General features: G+C 32.4%; 1 protein-coding gene and 1 long non-coding RNA gene across 2 annotated transcripts; one reads left to right on the forward strand and one right to left on the reverse strand.

Moving 5' to 3' along the window:
* Positions 1-1,434: 1,434 nt before the first annotated feature.
* On the forward strand, positions 1,435-2,121 carry LOC107943684 (uncharacterized). Its single transcript, XM_016877467.2, has one exon. The coding sequence runs from the start codon at positions 1,545-1,547 to the stop codon at positions 1,869-1,871; it is 327 nt and encodes a 108-aa protein (XP_016732956.1). The 5' UTR covers positions 1,435-1,544; the 3' UTR covers positions 1,872-2,121.
* A 7,243-nt stretch (positions 2,122-9,364) lies between these two features.
* Positions 9,365-10,701, reverse strand: LOC107943682 (uncharacterized). The gene is made up of 2 exons (XR_001696035.2): positions 9,926-10,701; positions 9,365-9,637 (listed from the first exon to the last, which is right to left on the reverse strand). It is a non-coding gene; the product is annotated as an uncharacterized lncRNA (long non-coding RNA).
* Positions 10,702-11,532: the final 831 nt, after the last annotated feature.

Below are 11,532 nucleotides of genomic sequence, written 5' to 3' on the forward strand. Positions count from 1 at the left end.
TATACCATTAGATCTGGGGGAGTTCAACTATAAATAAATGTATTTCCCCTTATTTGTAATCACTCAGTTGTAATCCTTTATAGTAATTGAATACTATTAAGAGAATTTACTCAAACACTTTGTGAGTGTTTTCTTGTGGTTTTTCTGTTCTCTCGTTGTTTCTTTGTCTTTGAGTTGCTTCCACTTTATTTATCTCGATATAATAAATACTTGCTACAAATATCTTACATGCTGCTCCATGGTCACGCTCTTTACAAATATCTAAATTATTTCAATGTTATGGTTAGTGTCTGTTTGCCTTTTTCGCTTTTGAGATTATTCTATAGACGGTACATTAGTGCATCAATTTGTAATGTCTTAGTTATCGTTTGTACTATGTATCATGTCTTTTTTTATCTTCATACCAATGTTAAGTTCACAATTTTTTAAACATAATATAATTTGAGCATAAAAAACCCTAATTGTTGAACCTTGTCAAACCAAATCTTGGCCTTACTGGTAGTGGCACAGAGGCACTGACCTCCAAGGTGGTTGTTGGTTGCAACTTCTTTAACAGTATTCTTTGATTTTTAGTTTCAATCCACTTTATTTTCTCTCTTGTTTTAGTCCACACTATTTTTGTTTTTTATTTTCTTTGAAAGCAGTGGTGGTTTTAGTTTTTACTTTTTAGTTTCTATGTGTTCTAATGTGTGTGTATATATGTATATGAGATTTGTGAAGTTAAGGATGTTGTTAGATTTAAAGGGAATCGTTCTTGGAAGGTATTATGATGACCGAGCACTGTGATGATGGTCGCAAACTTGGACTCTAAGATGAGGATGAGGAGAATAGACCATCTAAGACTTAACCTTTTGTGGATCACTAATGAGGCGTGTCTATTGGCGATGGTTTCTTAATTGCATAAAGTTCGTCATTAGGTTGGTTTGATGATGACAAGTTAGGATACAATTTTTTGTAGTTTTTATATTTTTATTATTGATAATTCCTATTAATTACAAAACTTTCTTGAAAAAAATGGTGCATGAAACCATGTCCCCACTCTAAGCTAACAATCTTAATCAAAATTGTTGGTTTATCCCCTAAAAGTCTTATCAGACTATATAGATCCAACCGATGAATAACAAGAGTACTGAACACACTCAACAGCATAAATCCATAGTCATACCAAACACTTACCATTGGAAATATTAGTCGATAAATCGTGTGTGTTTTTCTGAGACAACAAAGATGTTTCTTGTCGGTAATCTGTCCAATTGATTCTCCAATTTTCTCTCCTAATTCATTTTGCTTCTCATCTTCCTTCAGGACAAAAAACAAATAAGGCCAAAAATTCAACACTGTTCATATATATGGCATATCCTAAGTCCATGGACCGACCCTCAAGAAACGGCTCCTACGAGGCTGATGGCCCACGCCATTACCGCATTAACCGCACCCCAACAACAAAGTTTTTCCCTTTGTCTTTTCTCTGTACTTAACTACCATAACTACTTTCTATAAATAAGTACATTGCAAATCTAACCCGAGGGTGCTCATTAAGAAAGATGGCCACTGGAGCTGCTGATGGAATTTTCCGGTCACTTCTCTACGAAGGGTGCATCTCCGAGTGTGACATCAACATCGAGAGGCGGCCGTACCACCGGAACTGCCGTTGTGCTCTCCACGACAAGTCGTTGGGAAGGAACTGTTCACGTTCATTCCCTAAGAGCAAGAATGTGTCTTATCCTATGAGAAGATCATGGAGTGAGGGATGCTTGGCCATGGTAGCAGCTACGGGTTATTCTTCCCCGTCGTCTTCGCCGTCTTTGGCTGGTGTTCACGGTGCTGGGAAGCAGCAACTGGAATCGTATAAAGAAGAGGAAGATAAATAATCGAAAATGGAAGGGAACGAATAATTTTTTGGCCTTCTTTTGTGATGTTTGGGATCATGTTTTAGAATAAATACTGATCATAGGGTGAGTGAAAGGAGATCCTTTTGATTAATTTTTCAGAAGGTTTTTAATTGATGCATTTTTCTTCTTGATAGTTCACCTTGTAAATCCCTTTGTGGCAAAAAAAGCATATGGCCTAAATCATTTGTCCTTGTAAACATCTAGTGAATTTTTCTTTTTCTTTTTTCAATTTTATTTTCAAACTAACTTCGTTGAATGTACATTTTTAGAATTATTGCTTAAGTATACTAAAATCTATTTTTTTTTAATTTATATTTGATGAACCATATGAACTATTATTATTTAAAATGTACCTACCAAATTTGCTCCCAAGTGGGCTCTTTTGGAAACACACAATCTTTTGCCACTATACAAACAAATAATAATAATAACATCTGAAATTTTTATTTTATAAACATTTTTCACTACATCATTTATAGTTTTATCCAATTAAAAGAAGACACTAATATAGTTTTTTTCATATTATATATATATATTTGACCTAAACTTTAAATAAAAGATAATATATCTTTTTTTAATTAAACAAGATTATAAATAATGTGATGAAAATGATTCATAAAATTAATATTAGGGTTTAATAATAATAATATTATTATGGAGATTACTATGACAAAGAATACCAATTTTTAATCTTATTCATCAGTGGTTGCTTAGTTCAATGCACTTTGTTTTGCCACTTGATACTATGTTTATATGACAAATAAATTAAAAAACCTAAAATAAATAAATCTTACTTTGACGGTGTTCCTTATCTTATATATATTTTTTATAATTAAATAATTAAAAAAAAAGACAAAAAATAGAACATGAAAAGGGAGTGGGAAATTGTTTTTTTTTTTCTAATATTTAAATATATAAAAAAATGCTATCTTATTCTTAGTTTAAATAAACGTCAACATAGAGGTGAAGCAGGCTGGTCAGTGAGCACATGAGTAGAGTGTCCAATACAGCATTAAACCTGACCCATTATTTTTTATTTATTTTATTTTGATTTCTTCTTTACATGGGTAACATCATGTGCTCCAAAAATGCAGGGCATACTATTGGATCTTGGTGCGAATACAAACTACATTGTCCTTTTTAAAGTAAAAAATTGAGAATAAAGAATATTATTTTTATACATTTTTAAGTTCTAAATAAATTGAAAAATATTGATGGTTGTATTAATTGAGTTAAGATATAGTATGAAAAAAAGAAGAAAATATTAAAATTTAAAAAGTGAAATTAATAATTTATGTATGCATATTATGTTTTTATATTTTTGTATTATGATTATATTTAAAATTTTAAATTATTTTATAATTTTTGTTTGTAATTAATTAGTGTTAATTTTTTAAAATATTTATATAGTTATATCGTGTTTATATTATTTTTATATTGTATCATATTTTATATAACATTTTAATTTAGCTTTTTGTATTGTATATGCTATTACCAAATGCATGAACAATTCACGAGTAGTTTCACTTTTTTTTTTTCGCTTTCTTTCGATTTAGACCTTGCTGAAGACTCGACAAAAAGTTCTGTATTTTTTTCATCTAAAAAGAATATTTATTTTTTGAACAATGACATTTTAAAAAAAATATATAAAAAATATAATCAAAACCTGTGAAATTTGAAACTAAAAGTTCTCCAACAGTTAAAATGGTTGTTTGGGTCTTCTTGGAATAGAGTTGGGTTAGTAAGGAGGAGATTGAGCTTTGATAAGTGTCAAAAATAATAATTTTTAACTTTATTTTTAGTGTATTTTTGGGTGGTTATGTTACATTATTTATGAACCATATACTACTAATCCTTTATACTTATGTTTTGATGCTTAATAGGACACTTTGAACAATAGTAGTGAAAAATGGGTCGAAATTAGAACATTGAAGCATTCCGAAAATTGTACACATATAGTAGATTTCCAATCCAGATGGCCATGTATCCAAGGAGTGTCGATTTCGGAAACTTTGTGCGCTTACAATTGAAAGTAACGATTTTTAGAGTTTTTGATACTTTAAGAAGGTAAAAATAAAGAACTAAAAGGTGAGAATAAACAGTTGTCAAGAGATAGCATGAAAATTACTCAAAGAGTACCATTGAAGCTGATTTCCAAGCAGTTCTCCATCAAGATTCAAGAGTGCAAGTTGATTTCCAAGGGGTTTGTCATGGATTTCTTTTATTTTAGTGGCTATATTGCATTTTTTGTTTTTTTTCTTACAATATTATGAACTAGTTCTCTTAATACCTAGGGGAGATGAAACTTGGGATGGATTCTATTGTTTGATTTCTAGTTTTATGCAATAAAACTTTAGTTTCTTTGTTTTCAAATATGAATGCTTAATTATTTTTGGGTTGATAATTCTAGAGTGTTAATCCATGTTTGATGTGCATAAGTCTGAGTTTAAATAGACCCTTTTTGTGATTAGATCTTGCATAATTGAATGGAGTTGCATGCAATCCTAGAAATAGGACGACATAAATCTACTGTATTAGAATTAAATCTAATAGGGGATCCATGGAGCGAATTAATGCAATAATATGATTTTTAATTAGAAAGAAATTTCAATTAATCAACCTAGAGTTAGTTGCTCTTATACTTGAAAGAGATATTAGCATAAATTAGGGAGTTTTACGGATCAAAAAGCTAAGAAAAAAATTGCATAAATTAGATAGAATTATAGATGAAATTTAGGTAAATTCTTACCCTAGATATTATTTTGTCACTTAGTTGATGCTTGATTTTTTTTTTGTGTGTGTTTTATTCTTTGGTGCATTCATTAGTTAATTTAGATAGTTTGCTTTAATTTTAATTAAGCCCTTAGATTATTAGGTTAAATAATAGAAATGTGATAATTACTAATAATTATAGTTCTTGAGGGAACAATACCTATACTCATCATAACTATATTATTAATTGATAGGTACATTTATTTTAATCAATTTATTAGTTAATTTAATGGACATCAAACTTTAAGTTGAAGTTTAAGTTTTTTTAGAGTCTTACAAAGATAAGGATAGTTATGAGAATGTCGAAGTTGGCATTTTGGTTGCTGTTTAATACTTAAATTAATGAAGAAAATTAAGGGAAAGGCGTAAGAAAAAAGATAAGTAAAGCAATTATCAAGGATATTGAGAAATAAATAATGAGATGATATAAATCATTCAACTAGGGTTTGACTTGGATTCATTCCCTTTGTAATTAGTCGTCAATCTTAGTAGTGGTAAGGTGGACATATTGAAGACTACAGTTGGGCGTTTGGCTTGTTACCAATTGTCCTTTATTAGTGCACTTGACTCCTTAGGTCATGTAGATAGATAAGACTTTTATGATAAAATGTTTGGGATGGTAAAATATATATATATAACTTTTTTAAATACGAAAAGTGTTAAAGTTGTTAAGTTATTATTTGTGTAATTGTAGTTAAAGATTGAATACAATGACAAAACACAAAATACTTTTAAGGGGAAAACGGAGGTAAACTTTAGAGATAACATTGTTGAGAGAAATAACCACAAACTTCGAATATGGATTATAAAAAACAAAATAATTAGTATCAACTTACATATGTGGACCTTGCCTAGTGAGAAATGAACTATAAAAACTTAGAACAAGCTATAATTGAAGCCCAACCAATCACTTAATTATAGTAGACTCACTCCTCTATATTTAAAATAAAATCTCTCACCAACTAAGAATTTCCACCAAATTGTTAAGCAGCTAAATATAATAGTTTAATTAGTAGTACTTGCACTTAATAAAATTCCTCACAATGAATAAGATTGTACACTCAATTCAACATGCTGTAAGGAAAAATGTAACTTCAATATGCAGAGGTTGGAATTCAACTTCAACCGACATTATTGGATATTTTTTAATCTTCAAAATATCACTTATATCAATTATCCTTTAATAGATGATAATAAAGATTGAGGGTGAGTTTAGATGGGCGATTAGTGTGATGCGGTGCGTTTAGTTTATTTTTTATCTTACGTTACAGTATCGTTACAGTATCTAATTTTTATATTAATCACAAGTAAACACGTCGCATATCCAAACTTACATTGAGATATGTAACCATAATATTTATTCCAAATTGATAGATATCTTAAGCTATTACCTGAGAGTATTTGAACTCTAAAATATAGTAGTTTGTTTTAACAAAAAGCTATCCTAATTTTGTTATATTTTTATTTGTATTTCTGTCATTAGTGTAGTTATTGACCTACTTTAAATGGTCTGTAGTGAATGGACTCATAATTAGTATTTTTATGTCATTGAGATAGTTTGTGTTGTTTATAGAAGTTATATTGCTCTAAAAAATAAAGATATATCTAAATTAATAAAATATTGAGTATGATCTAAATTAAATTAATTTTATATTTATTTAGGATTATTTTACTTGTGAACCTCAAACCAGTCTTAAGTTGAAATAGTTTATGAGGCTTAAAATTAAATTTGATTTTGTTTGAATTTTTCTTTTGAAGTTTGAGATAAAAATCAACTTTTTAAGTTCATTCGATTGAAGTTATTATTTTCAAGTTTAACTTCATTCTCAAATTTGAGTTTTTTCAATTCATTAAACAATCCTAAAAATTCACCTTGTAACGCCCCAAATTTTATAAAATTATTTCCGTAAATTTTTAACACAAGTGTGTATCTACTTTAGTGGTTGTGTGTTCTGGGAGTGTTTGAGAAGTCTTGAATTCAAGACTTAGATTGGGTAAAATTTTAGTTTTTATTTGAACAAAGCCTTATCTTTGGATAATAGGCTTATAGGAATTAATTTGTAAAAGCTTACTAGAATGGGCCTGCTGGTCTAGTGGTTAAGTAGAGTGTCAATCTGTCGGAGGTTTTGGGTTTGAATCTTTGCATGAGCGTAAGAATATATTTTTTTGCTCGGTGAGGTGGCTTAGAGTTTGAGTTGTACTGGAAATCTGAGTAGTGGGTGGTTGAGATAGAGTAGGTAGTGGGATTTAGGTGATCAGTTTCCCAAATTCCCTTTGCAGAGAAAACTGTTCATCTCCCCTCTATTTTTCCCCTTACTTTTCTTTTACTCTTCTACCGAAAATTTATTGCTCCTTCCCCATTGTTTCGTGTTCGATCTAGTTTTCCTGTTGTTTCACAATGTTGTGTGCACGTATGCAGGTCAGTAAGTGCCTCTCTTCTTTTTGTCATGGTATTATAACGAACAATTGGTAACTTTTTTTTTCTGTATTTGATGGCGTTTAGGAGAAGGTTGAAAGGCTGGGGATCACTCGTTGTCGATTTAATTCGGTGTTGCGTTCGTTTTGGGTAGCAGTAAGCCGACTCTACATTTTGGGAATTAATCAATTTAGACTTGTTTTAGTTCTAAAGGAATAAGGTATTCTAATTTTAGGTCTCGAGAAGCTCGGGAGTGGTTTCGCATCGAATAGATACCATGTGTGTACTCCGGACGCACTGAAAATGAGATTTGGCGAAAGCCAAAAAGTATTCTGTCGATACCACACGGGCGTGTGGTAGGACGTGTGGCAGTACACGAGCATGTGGTCGACGAACCAGGCTGTGTGCACGCGACACGGGGGTGATGAACACGGCCTTGTGATGGCTGGTAGGCTGTGTGTGAGACACTAGCTCGGTCAATTAGGTTGTGTGGGCCACACAGGCGTATGGGCCTACATGGGTGAATCACACGGGCGTGTGGACATTTGGGCCAGGCTGTGTGATCTACACAGCCAAGGCCAATTTAGGTCTTGTGGGCCCACACAGACAGGCCACATGGGCGTGTGAGCCCATTTTTCTGAAATGTACTGTAAGGTTACACGGGTCACCCAAGACGACTGTGACCTGTAGTAGGGTCGGTAAGTATTACTTAGATCCCTATTCTGCGATAAGATATTGTGATGTATGAGATAACATGTTATACTTGGTATGTATATGTATGTTCTGTTCTGATTATGAGTATATGTCAGTTAATCTACATTATAGCATGCCAGTATTGTATGATGCATTGCATTGGGGTGGGTTTGATGAAGTGAAGGAAGAACTGAAGGGCTTCACAAGCCCGTTATCTAGCAGCTAAGCTGCGTATTTATAATATGTACCGCATTACGGTACTCTATGGTGTGTAGGGTTGGATGGGTTGATTTTATCCCCATATTTGGTATGTAGGGATGGATGGGTCGATTTTATCTCCACATGGTTTGTTGGGTTGGACGGAGTTGGTGTGCAGGGTTGGTGGGCATGTTTCTGTTATTTTGATCTGACATGCATGCTACGTCTGAGATAGGCTAAGGCTCTAAGTTGTAACTGATTCTGTTTCTGAGTTGGCTAAGGCCCATACTGATTCTGTAAAGGCCCAGGCCCGAATTATGATTGTATTCTGTTATCTGATTATATGCATACTGAACTTTGGGGATGTACACATTGAGTTTGTGAAAACTTACCCTTTATTTATTTAATCTGTTCAGGTAATCCCCATCAGTAGGCGGATCGGTTTAGCGGGGGACTCGATAGAAACCACGACTATCTACTCATGAGTTTTATGTTTATAAAGCTTTACCATATTATTTTATTATTTTTAGGATAGTTGTTGATTATGGACTTGGACTTTTGGTTTTAATTTGGGTTTTTGAACTGTATTTTTGGAATATGAATTGCACCGCCAAAGCATGTTTTTAAACTTAACTAAGGTTTTGTAAGTAAAAAGACAATAAGAGTTATTTGGATTTTAAAGCTTCGACTTGTTAAGAAATGTATTCAAGCAAATTAATAAACATACGGTTTCTTTCGAACTAAGTATCAGATAATATTTGGAACGATTTTTATGTGTTGGAAGGTTTGCCAAAACACTCTCATGTGACATTGCCGGATTCGGCCATAACGTCTAGGCCAATTTTGGGGTATTACACACCTTCTTAACTTAGAGAATGATTTAAGCGTTTTTGAATTAAACATAAAAACTAATATGTAAATAATGATTTTAAAAATATATTTTAATAGAATAAAAATTAAAATGGAGATAATTTGTTGTGAAGTGAACTTGTTCATCTTAATTTGTTTTGATGGAACCAAAAAAAACAAAGAAAATATGTTGTGATGAGAAGGTTCTTATGTGCCAATAATTTAAAAATGATGTAAAACTATTGATTTTCGATGTGTAAATAGATCTATTTTATTATTATTATTATTAGAGTTGTGTGATCTGAATTCTATTTGATCTGATCTGTAAAATTCGAGGTACAACTCACTTGTTAAAAAAATAAAATAGAGAGGCAAAATTAAGGATATGTGAAGTTGAATCTGTACAGGTCTATATATTTTTTTAATTAGATAAGTTTTTTAACCCTTAAAAATTGAGTATAGCCGCAAACCTTTTATAATATTGTTTTTCAATATTAGTGAGTTTCTTCTCATCTGCTCATAGTTTTTTCCGATAAGGGTTTTGTAAAGGCCAAAGTCCAAAGTCCAAAGTTCAAATTTACAAAAAAATTGTCCAAAGTCCATTTACAAAGTTTAGAAGCCCAACAAACTCAATCTAAACTTAACCCAAATAACCTAAACCCAACTAAGGCCAAACCTAAAACTAAAAACCCTAGCCCAGAAATTTAACACTTTCGGAGGAACCCTAGGGTTCCCCCTTTGCGCCGCGCCGCTCACCCACGTGATGCTTGACACCTTTCAACCACCCTTTGCCCCGTCCCATCGCTTTCGTCTAGGCCTGCAAAACAAGAACATAAAAAGAAAGCAAGACAGAGAGCAGAGAAACACGCAAAGCAGAAGTGAAACAGAGCAGAAACAAGTATGAACAGTAAAAAAATCGAACCAAGTGTAACATTAGGCTATAAAAGCCTCAAAAAATCAGTGTACTAGGCGGAGACAATAAAATAGAAAAAAAGATTAAATACAAAAACCGATTCAAAGATGATTAAGGTGCTTTTTATTTCTGTTTTTTAGTTCGAAATAAATAATAATAATAAATAGATATAAGAGGGGCTAAACTCGTTACCTTTAGCGCCGTGCTTGGAGCTTTCTCCGGCCTAGAAGGTCACCGAGTTAGGGGACTCGATTGAAAATCCCATCGGCATTATTAGGGAGCCGAAAGGCCCCTTTATTTTCTCCTCTTTTTCACTTTTATTTTGGAGTTTGGCTGGGTAGTTTGGGTACTTTACCCTTAGATCGAGATTGGGGAGGTTGGATCAGCCAAAAAGGGTTCCCTTTAGGAACTCCGGCCGCCGTACCACGGCGGGCCGATGACTGTGCCCCAAGCCTAGGTTGAAACCCTAGCAAAGGAGAGGGGAAGGGGTTTTGGAATTTTTTTTAAGAAAAGGAAAACAGAATAATTTTTAAGAAAAAAATAGGTTTTTATACAGGCACAAAACGATGCCGTTTTGCACCAGGGCTACCAATGCCGAAATAGCATCATTTTTCGGCATGCCCGTGCGCGACCCGACCAGCTTCTCAGGGGGGATCCGCGCGTTTTACTCTTTTGGGATATTTATCCATTTAGCCCTTCCGCTTTTTAGCCAGTTCGCAATCAAGTTTTTTTATAATTTTAATTTATACCTGTGTTTTATCTCAATTTCATTTTAGTTCGCATCTGAACGACACCGTTTTGGAGGGAAGGGATAATTCCTATTTTCTTCCCTCCACGTCGTGCGCATGTTGCAATGTGGTCCTCCCTCTCCTTTTTGTTTCGAATTTACCCCTAACTCCTGTTTTAAGTCCAATTTAGTCCTTTTTTAGCTATTTAGTTACTTTGTTATTAAATCAGTTAATTTTAGTTTGATTATTATCACTAATTATTATTATTATTATTATTATTTTCGTTGTCGGTATTTGTATCGTTATTATTATTATTTTCATCATTATTATTTTTTATTATTAATGTTGTTAAATTATGCGTATTGTTGTTATGTTTCATTATCATTATTTCATGCTTTACTAATTTGTTGAATTTATGTCGCATTATCATTCATCCAATATGAAATTTTTATACTTTAGCCATACTCGGATAAAACTACACATACATCGTTTTTAAATATTTCGTTAATTTTTACCCTAAAATTCATAAAAAAAAGATTCTTTAATAAAAGCAATATTCAGTGTTTGGAAATTCGAGAGATCGTGCCCTAACTTACTGGGTTTCGATTTTTCTCGTTTAACCTAAGTAACCGAATAACCTTTTAAAATTAAAATGCATGAGTTTTGAAAATCAAAAGGCAAGCTTATTCTCGAGGTTTTAAAATGTTGTGTCTTAACGTGCTGGACGTGGCATTTTATTACTTCGGGACAAGAAGGTCTTTAGCATCCGCTTCAATTTATTCAAGCATTTTTGTAAAATTAACATTAATAAAAGGAGGATCATATTTTTAAATTCTTACGAATTCTCAACTTTCGATATTAAGACATTAATTAATCGATTAGGTACCAATTTTGGGCGTGACGAGGGTGCTAATCCTTTCTCTCACGTAATCAACTCCTGGATCCGTTTTCTCAATTTTCTTAGACCAAAATCATTTGTTTTAATAAATCAAAATATTTTATTGAAACAACTAAATTTCTAGGTGATTCGATCACACCTAAATAAAAAGGATTGGTGACGACTCCATTTTC

Source organism: Gossypium hirsutum, chromosome A06 (assembly GCF_007990345.1).
Source record: "Gossypium hirsutum isolate 1008001.06 chromosome A06, Gossypium_hirsutum_v2.1, whole genome shotgun sequence".
In the NCBI taxonomy this organism is placed as follows: Eukaryota; Viridiplantae; Streptophyta; class Magnoliopsida; order Malvales; family Malvaceae; genus Gossypium; species Gossypium hirsutum.

Coding starts and splice junctions, on each gene's coding strand:
- LOC107943684 (XM_016877467.2), top strand. CDS start 1,545: ATGGCCACTGGAGCTGCTGATGGAATTTTCCGGTCACTTCTCTACGAA.